The 19,417-nt window shown below is 37.4% G+C and overlaps 2 protein-coding genes across 2 annotated transcripts; one reads left to right on the top strand and one right to left on the bottom strand.

Annotated features, from left to right (window-relative positions):
* The first annotated feature begins 2,359 nt into the window (after window positions 1-2,359).
* Window positions 2,360-3,703, top strand: LOC110889220 (classical arabinogalactan protein 4). Its single transcript, XM_022136724.2, has 2 exons — window positions 2,360-2,922; window positions 3,473-3,703. Exons 1-2 carry the CDS (start codon window positions 2,434-2,436, stop codon window positions 3,542-3,544), a joined length of 561 nt encoding a protein of 186 aa, XP_021992416.1. The 5' UTR covers window positions 2,360-2,433; the 3' UTR covers window positions 3,545-3,703.
* A 2,431-nt stretch (window positions 3,704-6,134) lies between these two features.
* Window positions 6,135-13,505, bottom strand: LOC110889221 (U-box domain-containing protein 4). Its single transcript, XM_022136726.2, has 5 exons — window positions 13,350-13,505; window positions 11,332-11,612; window positions 10,343-10,459; window positions 7,377-9,269; window positions 6,135-6,468 (listed from the first exon to the last, which is right to left on the bottom strand). The coding sequence occupies exons 2-5, from the start codon at window positions 11,605-11,607 to the stop codon at window positions 6,409-6,411; spliced, it is 2,346 nt and encodes a 781-aa protein (XP_021992418.1). The 5' UTR covers window positions 11,608-11,612; window positions 13,350-13,505; the 3' UTR covers window positions 6,135-6,408.
* Window positions 13,506-19,417: the final 5,912 nt, after the last annotated feature.

The following is a 19,417-nucleotide window of genomic DNA, read 5'->3' as shown; positions in this document are numbered from 1 at the left end:
TTTATTTTCATTTAGAAATAAACTTATTTTTACTCAGAAAGGCTTTAAAAATAAAATAATAGAAATAAACTTTTTTTACTCAGAAAGGTTTTAAAAGCAATTAAATTATAGGACTTAGGGGCTGTTCGGCAACATCTGAATGGTTAAGTGCTGAACCAGTAAGAGGTCTGAACCATTAAGTGTTGAATCAGTAAGAGATCTGAACCATTAAGAGCCTGTATAATGCTTGACCGTTCAGAGACAAATGTCTGACCAATTTAGAGTAGAGGTCTTAACCATTCGGACTCTGTATAATGCTTAACCATTTAGAGGCAAATGTCTGAACCATTCAGACATCTGTTCGTGAAACAAACAGTCTGAACCATTAAGTGCTGAACCAGTAAGAGGTCTGAACCATTAAGAGTCTCATTAAGAGGTAAACAAAGAGCCCCTTAAACTAATAGATATATGGGCCAATTACAGAAGACCCGCGAGAAACCGGGCTGCGAGTCTGTTTATGGGCCGAGATTTGGATCCTAGGCTGGTTTGTAAAATTATGAGACTTTAACTTAACAGGTATATGGGCCTTACGTTATTATATATTTAAATTTAAAATAATAAATGCATATTTTAGAGAAGAACAAAAAATAACAATACAAAAATGGTTAAATTTCGATTTAGTTTAGCTTCAAATCATTGACCAAACCGTCAAAACTGAACCTTATAAATCTCAAATCAGCTAAATCGACTTACTTGCTTTGATTGGGAGGTTCAGTTGATCTCTAACGGTTTATGAACACCCCTACTATCTTACTGGACATGCACACACGACCAGATAAACCAAAGAGCATATAGAGGAAGAAACCTGGTTATGCAGCAATTTATATAGATAAATATTCACTTTTCTTAATACTTCATTTTTATATTATTTTGACATTGTTAATTTTATTTATATACTTTTCAAGTCTGGAAAAAATGTTTAGTTATCTTTGTAAGTGTATATACATGTAATAATCAACCAAAAATATCAAGTTTCACTTTTATGTTTGATACATATATAACACATAAAGCAAAAGGTTTGCGGGTGAGACGGTGTCTGACATAGAGCATCTTCCTAAGAGGGTGGCAGAATGGACTCTGTCAAGCCTTAGCTTGCGAGTTTGCATTGGACTATGTACCGTAATGTCAATCTATAATATAGTCCAAGAGTCATTTTATAAACGTGTGATCTATATGTACTCCTTAGTTTCTATCATTATATGCATCCAACAATTCTCTAACAACAATTCTCTCATGCTAAGTCTTGTAATGTCACATACCTTTTCAGCTAATAAAGCGAAGTATATGTTAAATCAAAACAACTATTTGTCACTAATGAACTAAACACTATGCGATTCTGAGCTGGATTTTCACTTTTATTACAAGACACCACCAAAAGTCCAAAACCACTCCCATGAGATTTGGTAAAAGCAACAACACTTTATTATACATTGAAAAATAAAATTAAAATGTTACAAAATGTATAAAAAAGTTGTTAATTTGCCATAAAATTTTAAATTTGAAGTATCCAAAATCAACACATTACACGATTTTAGTCCCTTTTATTTGGATCATTTTGTCAGTTTAGTCAAAAGATGTGAATCGTTGTCATTTTAGTTCAAATAGTTTCAAGTGTTGTCATTTTAATCCACAGGGTTAACTCCTTTCATTTTTTCTGTTAGATAGAAGGATACTCCAATCATTTTATATGGTCGAATTGTCCTTCTAGTTAACAGAATTACATATAAAATGACCGAAATGCCCTTTTAGTTAACAGAATAAAGGGTTGGAGTTAACTCAGTGGACTAAAATGACAACATTTGAAACTATTTGAACTAAAATGATAACGTTTCAAACCTTTAGACTAAACTAACAAAATAACGAAAACCACAAGAGCTAAAATGACATTTAACTCAAGATTTTTTTCTTACTGTGTGTTTTTTTAAATAAAAAAGAACACCAAATTCATTATTTGGAGTTAACTCAATGGACTAAAATAACAACATTTGAAATTATTTGGACTAAAATGGTAACGTTTCGACCGTTTAGACTAAACTCGCAAAATAAACAAAACCAAAAGTACTAAAATGACATTTAACTCAAGATTTTTTTTTATCGTGTGTTTTTTAAATAAAAAAAAACACTAATTTCAGTATTTCAAAATAACAACAAACTTTTGCCTGGCCACGTGAAACTAATCCAGCTGTATTAAGCCGTTACGCGGGCCCACTAAACGAACACGTCATACATGTTATGATTGTTACTGTGGGTCCCACACGTAACAATACACCAAAGCTCATTTTAGCTTAACGGCTACTTATACTCTCATCTGCACCTTCAACTCTCTTCACTTCCACTTTCTCTTTGTATCTAAACACTCACACTCTTTCTCTCTCTATAACAAAATAACTAACAATGGATCTGAAAAAAGCAGTTGTTCTCGCCTTCATCTTCGCCATTGTTGCTGCCGTCGGAGCTCAAGCACCAGCATCTTCGCCGGTGAATGCACCTCCAACAACCGTCAAACCGCCTGCCGCAGCACCTGTGAGTTCTCCTCCGGCGAAAGCTCCGGTGACAGCTCCGCCAACTGCTGAGACTCCGGCGAGTACTCCGCCTGCTGCGGCGCCGGTGAGTTCTCCTCCGGCAAGTACTCCGCCAGCTGCGGCGCCGGTGAGTTCTCCTCCGGCGGTTGAATCGCCGCCGGTGCCTGAACCGGTGAGTTCTCCCGCACCGGAGACTGCTCCGACTCCTGAAGCTGCTGCTCCGGCGCCGAGTAAGAAGAAGACTAAGGCGAAGAAGCATGATGCGCCGTCGCCGGCTCCCGCTTCCGGTGATCTTTCTCCGGCGGATGCTCCGACTGAGGCTCCTGGACCGAGCACTGACTCCGCTGAAGTCGCCGATGAGGTAATTCCTACGTGTTTGACTATTTATTTCAACAATTTTGACTTGTTAGGTCAATAATTTTGACTTATATTCTAAATATTATTAAAATAAAATGTCATTTTTAACCATTCGAGTTTTATGCGCTTATTTTCATATATATACACGTGTCGGTATAAATTTAAGTTGGTTTATGATTCGACGTAAATTTTGTCGAGTCAAATAGAATACGTTTTTGTGCATATTTTTATGTACGTTTTCAGTTTTCAGTTGGGCTACGTTTTGACGCTAATGCTGTTCGAAAGCGAGTAGGGTCTAATAATATGTTTTCATTATACGGTATAAATTCAAGATGATTTACATTTCGACTCCGCCGCAACGCGGTACCATCCTTTAACTTACAAAAAAACACTATTTCCTTAAGTTTCCACTTAAAATTTTTCAAGTCAAATATAATACGTTTTCATTAGACGGTATATATTCGTGTTACCTTAAGTTTCGACGCTTCTACAACAGGAGAAATTTATAAGTTATATGTTTGTTACTGATTTGTGATGGAAATGAAAATTTGCAGAGTGGAGCTGAGAGATTGAAGAGTGTACAGTTTGTGATGGCGGTGGCATTGGCAGCATTCTGCTGGTTCTAGTTTTTTTTTTTTTTTTAAATTAATTAATTTATTTCTTTGTTTGCTTTTATGATTTTATTTATTTATTTATTTTTACTATGAGTTGTCTTCGTTATTGATTTGCCTAATTGTGGTACTTTGTTTGGATGTATATAATTGTACTGTGCTACATTATTATCATGTTCGCATTCATTTACTTTATTTGGTGATTCATTTACTAGGAAATTTATATAAACATAATATAAGTAACTTTCTCTCTCTCTCTAATCAATCTGAAGAATTTTAAGATTTGAATTTAGTTCAAGGTTATACAAAGTAAATCATTTATCGAACGAACATGCTTACCGGTTTGAGTTTCACTGGTTGTTAATTAGAATTAGGAGTAGATTATATAGACATCATATCATATGAGTCGTTTCAAAAAAAACTATAAAGGGAGTGGGGGCGGAGCGTTATTTTTCCGTGATGGCCAAAATTAACGCGTGATAAAAACAAAACTTCCACCGCCACCGAAAATGTCCACGCGTGAAATTGAAATTCCGTTATATTCTTCACGCGTTGAAAACAATTGCCCATCAAATTTTGTTTTGTCTTTTTATGTTGAATTAATAGCAAGTTTGATGAAAAGTGTAAATTAGCCCTTCAAGTTTTGTTAGCTATTTTTAAATAGCTTTCCTTTAATTTCAATTCAGGTCCCTCATCTTTATATAAATTTTAATTGTCCATCTCGACGAACCGTTTAAGTCGGTTGTAATTCAACAAAAGCGCGAGATTTTTGAAAGGTGGGGTTGGGAGATGCCACCCGTTTAATTTAAGTTTTTTTTTTTTCCAATGTTTAGTTGTTTTTTTTTATTTTGCTATGTAATTTATTTTTTAATTTTAATGAAATTTATAATTTAGTGTTTTATTGTTAATTTCTAATTTAAAAAAAAAGTTGTGAGTGATGGAATTCCATCACTAGTGATGACCACCGCCACTACAAAATGCTTGTGAGTGATAGAATAGTGACTGATAACATGGCAGGAGTTGATTGGATATTGTGAGTGATAGAATTCTATCACTAGTGACCACCCCCACTCCCTAAGGGGACTAGGGGTGGTTCACTAGTGATAGAATTTATCACTCACAAGCACCAATCAAGTTTTGCCATGTCATTGACCATTTTTCCATCACTCACAACCATTTTTAGTGGGGGTGGTCATCACTCACCACCACACCCAACAATTTCCCCCCAACCAACAAATACCCTCACAAAAATAAACCATAACGCGTTGTCACCATCACGAAAATGATTAACGCGTGGAAGATTAACGCGTTGTAGTTGTAGTGGCGGCGGCCCATCACGCGTGGAAGATTGTTTCCGTTATAGTATAACGGAGTGCCCCGGCACCCCTAATAGGGTGTGATGAGGTGCAAGTGATGGTGAGACCCTGACCTCAGCTTTCATACCAAGACAACAAACACTGCATGGATCGGATGATTTCTGGACTGAGTTGCCTGCCCTGTTCTAGTTGGGTCTAAAGCGAAATTATTAAAATTTGAGGCATTTTTTAAGTCGTTGACTTTATTTGATGGAGGGGAAAGTAACATGCCATTAACATAGATGCAAATGCATACAAATCCTATCCTTGTTGGGTTCTATATCTATATATACAAGTTTTGTTGTTAAAAAAGGTATCTTAAAATACTCACATAGGTAAACTCACGGGTTCACATCAACTTTAAAGAACTATTCTAGGCAATTATCAACAAAGGGTGTTTCGAAAACTAAAAATGGGGTTGATATATTGTAGTTTGGAGAACACAATTCAGCAAATGAACTAAGGGGTGGGTGAAGATGCTGACTCAGGCCAAAGCAAGGGCTTTACTTGTCTTGCCTACTAGGGGTGTTCAAAATTCGATTCGGATTCGAAAAATTCAAAATTCGATTCGGATTAAAAAGGTTTGAATTCGAGTTGATTCGTATTCGAATCTGGTCATCGAATTAGAATCGAATACGAATTTATGATTTTCAATTCGATTCAATTTGAAATTCGAATTCAATTTATATATATTTTTAATATGTCTGTACACATACATATAACTTCTAAACTTTGCCAAAGTATGAACAACCTTCACAAGTGATAAGTATATTATTCATAACATTAACAAACCTCTGACAAATAGCTAATACTACTTATTTCTAAAAATTTTACCTAACTAAAATCGTTACCGGTAACCAACCTATCTTCTAAATTTTGGTGTTTCGGCATATTGATTGTTAATTAATTCTGCAGATATTATATTTTATGCTGAATATAATTATTTGTAGTAGTTTTAGAAAATAAATCTAAAATAATTTATTGTTTAGGATGAATTTGAACTAAATCGATTTATTCGAATTTGAGTTTCAAATATTAATCGAATCAAATACGAATTCAGGTAAAAAAAAATAAAAATTCGAATAATTCGAAAATTCGTTATTCGATTTGATGAACACCCCTATTGGGTCAACCTTGTAAACCAAAAGGGACGACGTGTCTTATTTATAACTAGTTTTTATATTATTTTTTTATTTGTTTGTTTTTATAAATAATTTAAACACATACTTTTGTATGAAGCATGCTGTAGGTGAATACTACACAAGAAATGAACAAACATGTAAAATCAGTGACAGACAAACTCACACTACACTAGGCTGCAAATATAAGCACAAAGATATAAACTTCACAAACAAAGATTATCCATACACCCCCCCCCCCCCCCCCCCCCCGCGGGCCATCTATGTCCTCTTTTCGGCTTCTGGCTTCATCCTTTCGAAACAAATCAAGAACTCCATATGCATTATTTGCAACATTAGACGACAATAGATGCACATTGTATACAAATCGTCAACGCATCTCTCCTTATCCCCTCCCACCGTTACCATGCCGCTGGTTTCTAAAGTAGCTAAGCAGTGACTGCGCCTGCAAGAAGCACAATATACTCTTATTTACCGACACCCAAATGTAAAAATCATATATGTTCAATTAACTCTCATCAGGGCTGCAAACGAACCAAACGTTCATCGAACAGTTCGTGAACCGTGCGGCAGGAAGTTCGTTTGTGTTCGTTTTGTTAGATGAACGAACATTAACAGAGCCCGCGTTGGTAAGGCTGGCAAATCGTGTCTTAAGAGGTTTCTGACGGCGCGCACAACATAAGTTTCAAACATGATTATGACTCGTTTAACTACTTTCTACCTCATGTTTATAAAACAGTTTTATGTTTTATGTACAAAGATAAATAAATGATAGATCCTAACATTGTAATTTTAATTATTTTAAAAATTAAAAAAGTCAAAGGGTGTATTTTTCAGTCAAACAGATCTAATCGTGTCTTAACAGGTACCCAATTGCCAGCCCTGCGCGTTGGTTCATTTATGTTCGCGAACGTTCGGTAACGTGTTCACTTGTGTTCGATAGTTCATTAGTGTTTTTAGTTTTTATATTTTATTTAAAAACTTCAAAATTCCGGCAAATAAAATATTTAATAAGTATCCGTGTATTATATAGTATTATATGTTTTGTTCATGAACGCTTGTTTGTGTCCGTTCGTTTTCATTTGTGTTCATGAACATTAGTTTGTGTTCATGAACGTTTGTTTGCGTGTGTTGCCTAAAACGAACACAAACGAACATGAAACGTTCATTTCCTTAATAAACGTACACGAACATAAAATCTCATTCGGTAAGTGTTCATGAACAGTTCGTGAACACGTATATTTCCTTAACAAACGAACAAAACAAGGGGAAAAGAGAATCCGTATTCGTTCGGTTCGTCTGCAGCCCTAACTCTCATACCATAAAAAGAAAAAAAAAAGGGGAAAAAAGGACCTTTTCCTTGGCTCGTGGGGTACCCGACTGTGACAAAGCAACCAACGGTGGGACCGCACCCTCCTGTAGGACCATGTTGCAAAACCGACTGCTGTTTGTGCACAACTGTAGAAGCGCGGCTGCCGCATTCTCCTTCCCTCTAGCCGAACCCAACTCAACAACTTCAACCAGGACCGGTATACCACCCTCTTGACCAATAGCAGCTCTCCCCTCGGGAATCGTTGCAAGATTCGATAAAACCGCAACCGCCTTGTCAACCATCCCAGCTGCCGGATCCATTAACTCCACAAGGTACCTTACGGCACCGGCCTGAACAATACGCGCCTTGTTTTCGTGAAATATTGACAAGTTAAACAACGCCGTTGCCGCATCCTTTTTCCCCCTTGGCGTTCCGTTTCCCAATAAGTCAACCAACGGTCTAATCGCTCCCGACCTCCCGATTCTTATCTTGTTATCTTCGATAACCGAGAGACTAAAAAGAGTTGCGGCAGAGTTTTCTTTAGCCTCGGAGCTCCCAGTTTCGAGCACGTGAATCAGCGGTTCGATTGCGTCCGCGTTCGCAATCGCGGATTTGTTGTTGTCGTTTATCGATAAGTTTAAAAGAGCGGTGACGGCGTTTTCTTGGACTTGTTCGTCGGTTGACCGGAGTAGACCGATTAATAAACCGATGCCCCCACAGTTTGCGATAACAATGCGGTTATCCATATTATGTCTAGCAAGTAACCGAAGTTCACCTGTGGCTTTTCTTACTACATCAACCGAATCGCTACTCAATTCCTCGACGAGTTTTTTAACTTGCGTTTCGACTCCGGTAAGATCGGGTCGGTTTTCAGTAGACGGGGAAGAAACGATTCTCGGGCCATACCGATCTGACGGCCTACGCCATAACTGATTTCTGGGTCGGGTTTCAAACCGCGGGGAGAACTCGTGGTCCCGTCGTGGAGCGGTTGGGGTAGTGGCGGCAGCGGGTTGAGGTTCCGGTGCCGGTGCCACTTCTCCTGAAGCGTCACTGCTATATGCTGTTGCCGCCTGTGTTCCGGACGCGTCGTTTGCTTCATGAGATAGCTCTTGAGAAAAGCTTGCGTTGGAATGCGTGCTGGAAGTCGAAACCGTTCTCTGATGACCCTCCGTCAACTTTTCGTTAGCTGATGATTGCGCACGTGAATCAAGACTTTGGTCTCCGGATTCGGTCACATCATGCCCGTTTTCCGGCAAAGAATCCTCGTAAGATGATTGAACGTGATGCACCGGAGACGTTCCGTCTTGACGGCTGGTCCCACCGGACGAACCTATGGCCCGCACCGACGACTCGGGGGACCGAGGTTGAGTCACGTTCAACGTTTTCACAGGTTCCGGGAGCTTAATATTGTTTGACTCACACCAATTTGCGATTAGTGCCTTCACGGTGTAATTAGGTATAAGATTCGTATGGGCCAGAGTTTGCATAGTCTTCGGGCAAACCGTAAGCCCGAGATCAAGCCATTTACGGATATAACTCCGCTCATACGTCTGTCCCGACGCTACAATTACCGGGTCCGTCATGAGTTCAAGCGATAACGGGCAACAGAAATCGGGAGGTATGGGTACCGGGTTGGCGCTTTGCGACTGTTTCGCCTCGATTAAACAATCGTTCATGTGGGTAACGAGAGCAACCATTTCCTCGATGCACTCTAAATCTCCCATTTTTTCCGCTTGTTCGGCGTTTTCTTTTAACTTTTCAAGGGCAACGGCCTCGATTAGAAGCTCTTGATTTGACTTCAAGCTAAGAAAATCAGCGATCTTTGACGTGCTATCCGCGTTAGGTCCCGAACCCTCTGCTTGATCCCGTATAGCTTTTGAAAGAATCGCCGATGATTTTTCATATCCCATATGCTTAATTTTTTGTATGCAAATCTGCAATCAGTTGTGTCAAATATAAGATAAATTCGAAACGAGCCGAGCCTTATCGAGCCCGAGCCGAGCTTGAGCCTAAAACAACGCTCGTTTATTTATTGAGCCTGAGCTCGAGCCTGGCATGTAAAGCTTGTCAGGCTCGTCGAGCCTCATCGAGCCTTAGTGTAATATTAGTTTTATTAATATTTAATAACATTTATCCCTTATTTAAAGTTGTTTAGTAAACGAGCCGAGCCGAGCTTATTTAAAACTGTTTACCAGCCAAGCCTAAACCTAAAAATAAACTTGTTTAGTAAACGGGCACGAGTAGGGCTGCAAACGAGCCGACCAGCTCGAAAGAAAAGCTCGAAACGAGCTGAGCTGAGCCGAGCTTGAGCCTGGCATGTAAATCTCGTCAGGCTCGTCGAGCCTCATTGAGCCTTAGTGTAATATTAGTTTTATTAATATTTATTAACATCTACCCCTTATTAAAAGTTGTTTAGTAAACGAGCCGAGCCGAGCTTATTTAAAATTGTTTACCAGCCGAGCCTAAACGTAAAAATAAACTTGTTTAGTAAACGGGCATGGGTAGGGCTGCAAACGAACCGAATGAACACAAACAAGGCCTTAAGTTAAAAATGCTAATGAACTATCGAACACAAACATAAACGAACAAGTTATCGAACGTTCACGAGTATAAATGAACGAACACGGCCTCTGTTCATGTTCGTTTGTTTAACTAAACAAACGGAATTTCTTGTTCGTGTTCGTTCATTTATTAAACGAACGAACACAAACAAACTTCCTGCCAAACGGTTCACAAACTGTTCGCTGAACGTTTGGTTCGTTTGCAGCCCTAGGCACGAGCCCGTGCTTCACTTATCGAGCTCGCGAGCCTAAACGTCTATTATTTATATTATTTTTATTTAATAAATTAACTAATAGATGATAAACGATCCAAGCCCGAGCCGAGCTTGAGCTTTGAAAACAAAGCTCAAACCGAGCCGAAGCCAGCTCGGGCTCGGCTCGTTTGCACCCGTAGTTTACAAGATGTGAGATTGTTCACCGGTAAGATAAGTCATCTTTTGGCATACCTCAAGTGATGCAGAACTCAATTCATCAGGAAGTCCTTCGGGAGAAGATTTCAAAAGCTCGAAAACCTCTAAGCTTTGAGCCCGAACCTTTGCAAATAAGGATTCAACTTGCATAACCTACACAATGCAGGTACCTGGTTAAGATAACTAGTTCCAACACACACACACACACAGATATATATATATATATATATAGGGTAAGGATAGTGTAAAAAGTGCTCTAAGTGTGAGAAGTGTGAAAAGTGTATTATAACACTATATATAATACTATATAACACCATATAAACACTGTATAACAATATGTAACACCATATAATACCATATAACACTATGTAACACTATATATCATTATATAACAAATATAACACTATACATCTATCATAGACATGCTATCAGACAACCTATAGTGTTATATTTGTTATATAATGATATATAGTGTTACATAATGTTATATGGTATTATATGGTGTTACATATTGTTATACGGTGTTTATATGGTGTTATATAGTATTATATATAGTGTTATAATACACTTCTCACACTTGAGCACTTTTTACAGGATCCTTTACCTATATATATATATATAGGACAAAGATCCGTTAGGAACCACCCTTTATTGCGAGAACCGCGAGAACCAATGTGAACACAACCAAAAATGCCTAAAAATAGCTAAAAAACACACAATTTTTTTTTTAATATTTTTTATAAAAAAATCGCTACTTTTAGTAGCCAAAAAAAATATTTAAATAATTTTTTTTTGGCTACTAAAAGTAGCGATTTTAACATAAAAAATATTAAAAAAAAATAGATTTTTTTAGGTTTTTTGGGGGTTTAGTTTTTAGCATTTTAGCTTTTGGGGTGGGGGGTTAGGTTTTTTTAGGGTTTTTTTAGCTATTTTAGGTTGTGTTCACATTGGTTCTCGCGGTTCTCGCATGAACCTTACCCTATATATATAGATATAACTTTGAAGTGTTGATGACGAAGACATACAAAGTAAACTTTACTCATCAATGGATGGCAATCTTCGAGAAGCTCCCTGAGGTCTTCGACAGACTGACTCAAGCCGGGAAATTCTTTTTGAAGTGATTCATCAGACGCCACTTCCGCATCGACAATAGACTCGAGTACAGGCTTAATTATCTTGAGTATTTCTTTAACCTTTTGGTGGTACATTTGAACGAGTTCAGAAGCTCGGTTTTCATGGCTTTGCATATTGAAGAAACTAGAAATATTTTTGAGGAGGACCGACAGCAGCGATATCTCCATCACACCTGCGTATAAAAAGTACACAAACCTATGTTTACAACCTTGTGATCTTTATTTGAAAAAAAGGGTTCCTCGTATAGATGATTCCTTTAAAAATCAAAATCCATAGATGATATTATTTTTTTGACACCCTAGAAAATGCAAAAAAAAAAAAAAAAAAAAAAAAAAAAAAAAAAAAAACTTATTTTTTTGCTTAAAAAAGCGTTAGATTTTTAAGCGCCTTGCGCCTAGCTCCCTGCGACCTCCTACGCCAACATAACTTCGCTCTTAACAAAGACAAACAGCACATCGACAAAATATCATCGTCAAAATTGATCTACTCTCTGTTGTCAAGGTGCACCCAGGCGCACGCCTAACCTCACTTTCCAGGCCCAGCGCGTCCTTCTCGCTTCGCTTCAAAAGCTCCACTTTCAAGCCCTCGGTGGCATTGTTCAGGCCAATATCCAGCCGAAAATCGCCTGAACAGACCTGAAGCAATTATACCAACCCTAAACAAACCTATGATCAACCCAAACAAGTCAAAAACTTATGCTGTTATTCTGTTAATGCGGTAAAATATCGGATGTCAGTCAAGGACCGATATTTGAGATATAGGTTACCTCGGTGAGATATCGGTGGTGTAACGGCAGTGGCGAAGTTTGAGATTTCCGACCGGGGGGGCCGAAGTCACCGAACCTAAAAATTTCTATAAAACCGGGGGGTCGAAAACGTATATACCAAAAAATTTCTATATGAAAACTACATACTCTACACTACTGAGCGAAAAGTTCGGGGGGGTCAGTTGCCCCCTCCCGCCCTACTTAAGCTCCGCCCATGTATAACGGTAATTTTAATATAATGAAGAATTTATATGTATAGCAGTTTAACACTAATAATTCAGTGATATATCGGTTATATCGGTCAAATATCAGTTTCGGTCAAATGCCGGTGATATATCGGTCAATATCGCCGATATTATCGGTACCGATATTTGACACCAATATTTTACTAGGGAACCGATATTAACAGCGTAGTCTAAAACCCCTAAAAATGGTATTTTTACACTATGCACCTCGCTAAAAAAGGCCCTCGTTTTATCACCTTGCGGTGAGGCCCAAAGCACGCCGAAAGCTCGCCCTTTGCGCCTTCAACAACTATGGATCATTTCAGCTTGAATCAGCGGCTGTTTGGCAACATCTGAATGGTTAAGTGTTGAACCAGTAAGAGGTCTGAACCATTAAGAGCCTGTATAATGCTTAACCGTTCAGAGGCAAATGTCTGACCAATACAGATTAGAGGTCTTAACCATTCAGACTCTGTATAAATCTTAACCATTCAGAGACAAATATCTGAACCATTCAGACATCTGCTCGTGAAACAAACAGTCTGAACCATTAAGTGCTGAACCAGTAAGACGTCTGAACCATTAAGAGCCTCGTTAAGATGTAAACAACTAGGCATAAAATAAACCTATAGCATATACAACAGGGGATACAAAATTGAATCTTTCTCCACACCAAATCAATCTTGTATCCAATTAACCCCCCCCCCCCTCCCTCTTCTCAAACCCTTCCAAATTCACCACCACATTACAATTCACAAACAATCAACAAATACTGAACCCACAAAATCAAAGGCACTAATGTCAGAATTCAAACACAGAAACCCATCAAGCATATGAAGATTAAACCTAATAATTGAACTGAAAAGGGTTGAAATTAGTAAAATAGGATGAGTAAGAAATGAAACCCTAGAAAGATAACCTGGAGAAGGATGCAGACGGATCGGCAGATATTTTGTTGAATAATTCGCACACAAGTTCAGAAGGTATAATAAATTTTGATGCTTGATGAATTTGGGATGGGAGCACCTCTATTCTCATTGGCTTTTTTATTTTCTTATTCTTTTTTTTTATGGATTAAAAATCAGAATTTGTTCCTTTTCTTTTGTGCCCAAAATAGACCGTCCCAAAATAAATAATTATTTTTTGAGTTAAATGCCATTTTAGTCCCTGTTGTTTGGGTCATTTTGCCAGTTTAGTCCAAAGGTTTCATTTTTAACCTGTGGGTCCAAAAATGTTTCACAGTTGCCATTTTAGTCCACTTGGTTAACTTCATCCATTTTTTCTGTTAACGAGAAGACCAATTCGGTCATTTTATATGGCTGAATTGCCCTTTTAGTTAACAGAATTACATACAAAATGACCAAATTGGCCTTCTCGTTAACTGAAAAAATGGATGAAGTTAACCAAGTGGACTAAAATGGCAACTGTGAAACCTTTTTGGACCCACATGTTAAAAATGAAACCTTTGGACTAAACTAGCAAAATGATCCAAACCACAGGGACTAAAATGACATTTAACTCTTATTTTTTTTTCATTTTAATATCAAAAGAATAATTAGTAGTTAACTTCCGTTTTGCTCGCTGTGGTTTGGTCACTTTAACGGTTTTGCCCCAGTCATTTAAAAACAGTTATTTTCCTTCTTCATGTTTCGATCTTGTCACCAGTTTGCTCCCTGGCTCTAACTTCATCCATATTATATGTTAATTGAAAGAGTATTTTTGTAATTTAAAGTTAACATACAAGATCCAAGTACCTTTATGTTATACTTGAAATTACCAAAGTACCTTTCCAATTAACATACAATATGGATGGAGTTAGAGCCAGGGAACAAACTGGCGACAAGATCGAAACATTAAGGAGGAAAATGGTCGTTTTTAAATGATGGTAAAACCGTTAAAGTGACCAAACCACAAGGAGCAAAACGGAAATTAACTCATTTACTTTTTAAGACTACTGGATATATTATTTTTGTATACTTTTAAGACTACTACTTATGATATATTATATTTGTATGTATACAAGTCTATACTTGTTTATGTGTAATGATTTCGGATTAGTATCATACCTTGTGCGTTGCGGCGCCGACAATGTTTTAAAATTCGGTTTTTATATCGTATTGTAATGAAGTTGTTATATGTTTTTTTAAATGGTGTGAAGTTGTTATATGTAGAAATAAACTTATTTTCGCTTATGTAAGAGGAAAAGACACGCGAAATATAAGGTATTATGTGAAATGAAAAATACATATTTATGAAGTTTACTTGAAAATAACTATGCAAAAAGGGGCTGTATGAGTTTTAAGAATTATGAATATGGATTATTTTGATAAAATAAATACAGAAAAATAATAATAATAATTTTGCTTTTGGATGCTTTTTTATGTTTTAAATCATATGAAATGCGTAAGGAAAAAGCTTGAGATTTGTGTGATCTTAAGAGGATAAACTTTGGACTTTTCAATTTCCAAGTATCTCTCACTCCATTTTCCGTGATTCGATTTTAATATTTTAATAACTTGTTTTTTTTTTTTTTTTCGAAAAGTAAACTTCATTAACATAACTCCGACTTAAACCAGGCCAGAAAAACAAACAAACAAAACCCTATTACATATTTACAAAAGAGCACCACTCCCCCCAATCTATATCTTTATATTTCGATCTATTCGTAAACCAAAGAAAACTCAACGCCTTAACCTCACTCAATATACAATCAGTCTTAATCGGTTTATTTGAAAACTTGAAATTGTTCCGGGCTCTCCAAATACTCCAGCAGACAGTCATGATAATACCTTGCACCGCTTCCTTTTTCTTTTCCGACGCTCTAAGATTTGAGTAGAACCCGAGGAGATCCTTGAGCGATAACGCGAATATGCTCAGAATCCTACACCAGCAGCTGATCGCATTCCAAATGACTGAAGCAACGTAGCATGAGATGAAAACGTGGTCAGCGGTCTCTTTACTCGATAGGCACAACGGACTAGAGTCTTCAATGATAATGTTCCTTTTCCTTAACGCCTCTCCGGTTGGGAGTTTATCCAGTTCCATACGCCAAACGTGGATGTTGCACTTCGCAGGAAGCCATCTACACCAACTCATAATGAAGGGGACATCAGCCGTAGATTAAACGAAATGAAGGTTTTTAACGTTCCTGGCCGAAAAAGAACCAGCAGAACCCGAGCTCCAAAACCATCTGTCTTCGCGGTCAGAAAGTTGAACATCATTCAGCAAGGCCGAAAGCTGGTTGAGATCATTCACCACCTCCGCAGATGACGGAGCCGATTTCCACACCCAAGTCAGCGTCGAATCCGATCCAGAACAAGTAACCCGGTCCGCAATTTTGCATTTTTTGACGGCTTCAAGTCGGAATAGATCAGGAAATCTGTTTTTGAGGGGCTCACTAATGATCCACGGGTCTAACCAGAACGAGATCTCCTTTCCATTTCCAACAATACCTTTGATGTAGTTCCGCAATGGCACTCCCCCGGCTTTAACATTAGTGAACACCTTCGCAATATTGCTCCAAACGCCACCGAGAGCTTTCTTGAACGGGATACATTCCCATCCCACCCGACTAGAATGAAGCGCATCAATAATTCTCTTCCACATATTGCCCTTTTCCGATTTGTAGCACCAACCCCATTTAGATAACAAAGAGACGTTCACTTCCTTTAGCTTGTTCAAACCTAAACCACCCTCCTTTTTGTGACGAGAGACCCGATCCCATGAAACCCAATGCATTTTTTTTCTTCACTGGAGCCTCCTCAAAGAAATTTCTTGATCATGGATTCTAAGTCGGCAATAACCTTCTTGGGAGCTTTATAGAGGGAAAATAGTAAGTCGGGAGGCTTTCCAAAACCGACTTAATGATAACCACCCTCCCCCGATCGAAAGAAGATTAGACTTCCAATTAGCAAGTCGAGATCGAAACGTGTCGAACACCGGTTGCCAATTGGAAATGCGGTTCATGTTGGCACCCACATTTAAACTGAGATATTTGAAAGGCAAGGAGTCCGACTTGCAACCCGTCACCATCGCGAACTCGCTACATTCTTCCATACCCACTCCTATGCCATACAAATTAGCTTTACCTAAGTTAATTTTAAGGCCCGAACAAACATGAAAACACCTGAGAATTCATACAACATTTGCGACTTCTTCTTTGGACCATTCACCCATAACTAGAGCGTCATCCGCATACAAGAGATGTGTAATAATAGGCCCATCATTTGGGGTACAAATACCTTTAATAATCCCTTCCTCCTTAGCACAATCAAACATGCACGAGAGAGAAAATAAACCTTGGCCTTCGAGATACTTTATACGAGTTTTTTTCTAAAGTAGTGTTTGTGGAAAAACTATTTACTAAAATGGTGTTTTTACCTACCTTTATTTTTTAAACAACATATAAGACTTCTTTTGTTATAGTTTTTTACATTCATTTAATCTAACATCATCATTCACACCATCAATTTTGGAGATGGTATTAAAATCCCTATTTTAAATTATATGTGATATTACGTTAACTGGGTTCATGACATCATTCTGTAAAACAAATACAATCGATTATGATTATTCATGTTCTAATCATATCTGAAATCACAAAAGCAAGTCTCAATATATGTGAAATCGAAATTCATATAAAACTATGCTTATTTTCAAACTCCTTCCTTTATTCTTTCTGTTTCTAATATTTGTGAAATCGATTTGCAAAAGATCTATTTTGAGAAAAAAATAACCTGTGAGTGTAAAAATATACTTTCAGATGCAAAATTCATTCTGAAATTTCAAAAATCAATTTGAGACAAAATTCTAAGCCAAGATGTTCAGTTCCATATAAAATTTCGATCGATTATGAGGCAAAATTCTCCTGTTAAAACTATGAGATTTTCAAAAATTAATCTTAATTTGAAATAAAAAAAAAAATAAACGTTTCGATCATCAAAACCCACTCTTAATTAACTCAGCTGCAATAGAGAGGGATTCTGGTTCAAGGGGCGACCGTAAAGATTATGATTCGGTTGTAAATGACATAGCGAGGGAAGGCTGATTCGATTTTGCTGCGACTGAAACGTCGGGGTAGACAATTTATATAAAAAAAGATTTTTTTTCTTTCATATAAAAAGGAAAAGATGAATACAAGATAATTGAAAAACACTATTTTGGTAAATAGTTTTTAAAAAACACTATTTTGGTAAATAGTTTTTCCACCAACACTACTTTAGAAAAAAAACTCTACTTTATACACAACAATGGATTTTAAATTTTATATTTTATATATTATATAAATCATGAACCACCTTAACAACAGTTCAAGTTATCAGGTTTCTCATGACTGACATTTGCCTGTCTTCAAGAACTACATCCCACCGCTCAAAATTTGTTATAGGTTTCCACAGCCAATTTCGAATTTGAGGTTTCCCTTAGGCCGGAGGGTGTGGAGGCGCCACCCATGCCACCTCACCGTCTATAGCACCTGATGGCGCCACCACCCCCACACCGTCGCATTTACGGAGGGGCGCCGTTGATGGGGGCTTCACCATGGTAACGAGGAAGAAGGTGAGTTGCAGGTGGGGCCCACATCATTTCATCCAATAATTTTTTTTTTTAATTTTGTTTAATAGGAGGCGTTATCCCACACCCTGCAAGTTAAAAGAAGGCGTGATAAAGCCCTCTAACTGACATGGATCTAACGTGTCACTGACTAAGTTTTATATTTAGTAACTATATCATTGACCACCAACGAGGTTTTCGCTTTGTTGATCACTAATAAAATTCAGGTGTTTGTACGTATACATTTCGCTAAAGTAAATATAATTTGATTAAAAAGGTGATACGGAAGATGTATCCAATTATTTACATCTTCTCTATGTTGATTTATTAAAAAAAAAAAAGTGTCCCTCATAGCTTAATATTAACTTTTTGATCCAATTAATTACACATGTATATGTGTGTTTTTGTGTTTTTTCAAACCAATCTACACATCATTTCGCTGGCATTTGGAGTGGTGTTGGACAACCAATTACACTTGTGAACTGATTTGAGGATCTAAAATGCTAAATTCTAAACTTGAAGGGTGATTAAAGACATAAATCAATCTTGAGGCAAAAAAAAAAAAGAATTTTTAATATTCAATGCAAAATAGTAGAGTAAAATCACCTTGTTAAGCTAGTTAGGTAAGGAGTTAAGAATAACTCACACTCACAACAACTTTTATTGTCTTTTGATTTCTTGTTTTTTTTTTTTCTTTGAACCGTCAACAAATTAATCCCGAGCATTCTCGAGACACCCACTGGACAAACGGAGTACTCCGAGAGTCGTCCACCACAAATTCCAGGGGAAACCCGGTAACCCACCCGTCCGTAGGCACGACGGTAAAATTACCGATAAAACCCGTTTGACTCAAGGATCGAACCCAATATCTAAATACCTAATATATCAGAACTTCGAATTCAAGCAATACTATTGAATTAAAAAATGATATTTATATAAGACATTTAACGACATATATGTTTAATATTTGACCATCGTATAGACGTTTTCCTATAAATTTTCTTTTTATCGGCTTACTAAGACTAAAATATAAAACGTTTTAAACCATATGGCCATGTATTTATGGTGAGGTGAAAGGTGAAAAAAAGTGTCACGTAGGTGTCACGTAACCATATGGCCATGTATTGTGGTGAGGTGAAAGGTGAAAAAAAAATGTTGTTACGTAGGTGCCACGTATGCAAGGATAAGGGTGGTTTCACCTTTCACCTAGATGAGTAGGAGCGTAAAATGTGATAGGTTGAGTAACAAAAGGTTTAAAAAAATTGTGAGGCGGAGATAATTGGTTTGTACATGTCTGGGCTTAGCACCCATCTCGCGAACCACAACACATGCTCTAACTTAGTGTCGATTCCTGTAATTTTATCATTACTTAACTTTATCATTACTTAACGAAGTTTTTTCACCAAAGGGCATTTGTCTTAGTGCCACCAAGGTGTT

This window comes from Helianthus annuus, chromosome 11, assembly GCF_002127325.2.
Source record: "Helianthus annuus cultivar XRQ/B chromosome 11, HanXRQr2.0-SUNRISE, whole genome shotgun sequence".
NCBI lineage: Eukaryota > Viridiplantae > Streptophyta > Magnoliopsida > Asterales > Asteraceae > Helianthus > Helianthus annuus.
The sequence above is the reverse complement of the archived record's forward strand: the minus strand, read 5'-3'. Positions and strand labels throughout refer to the sequence as shown.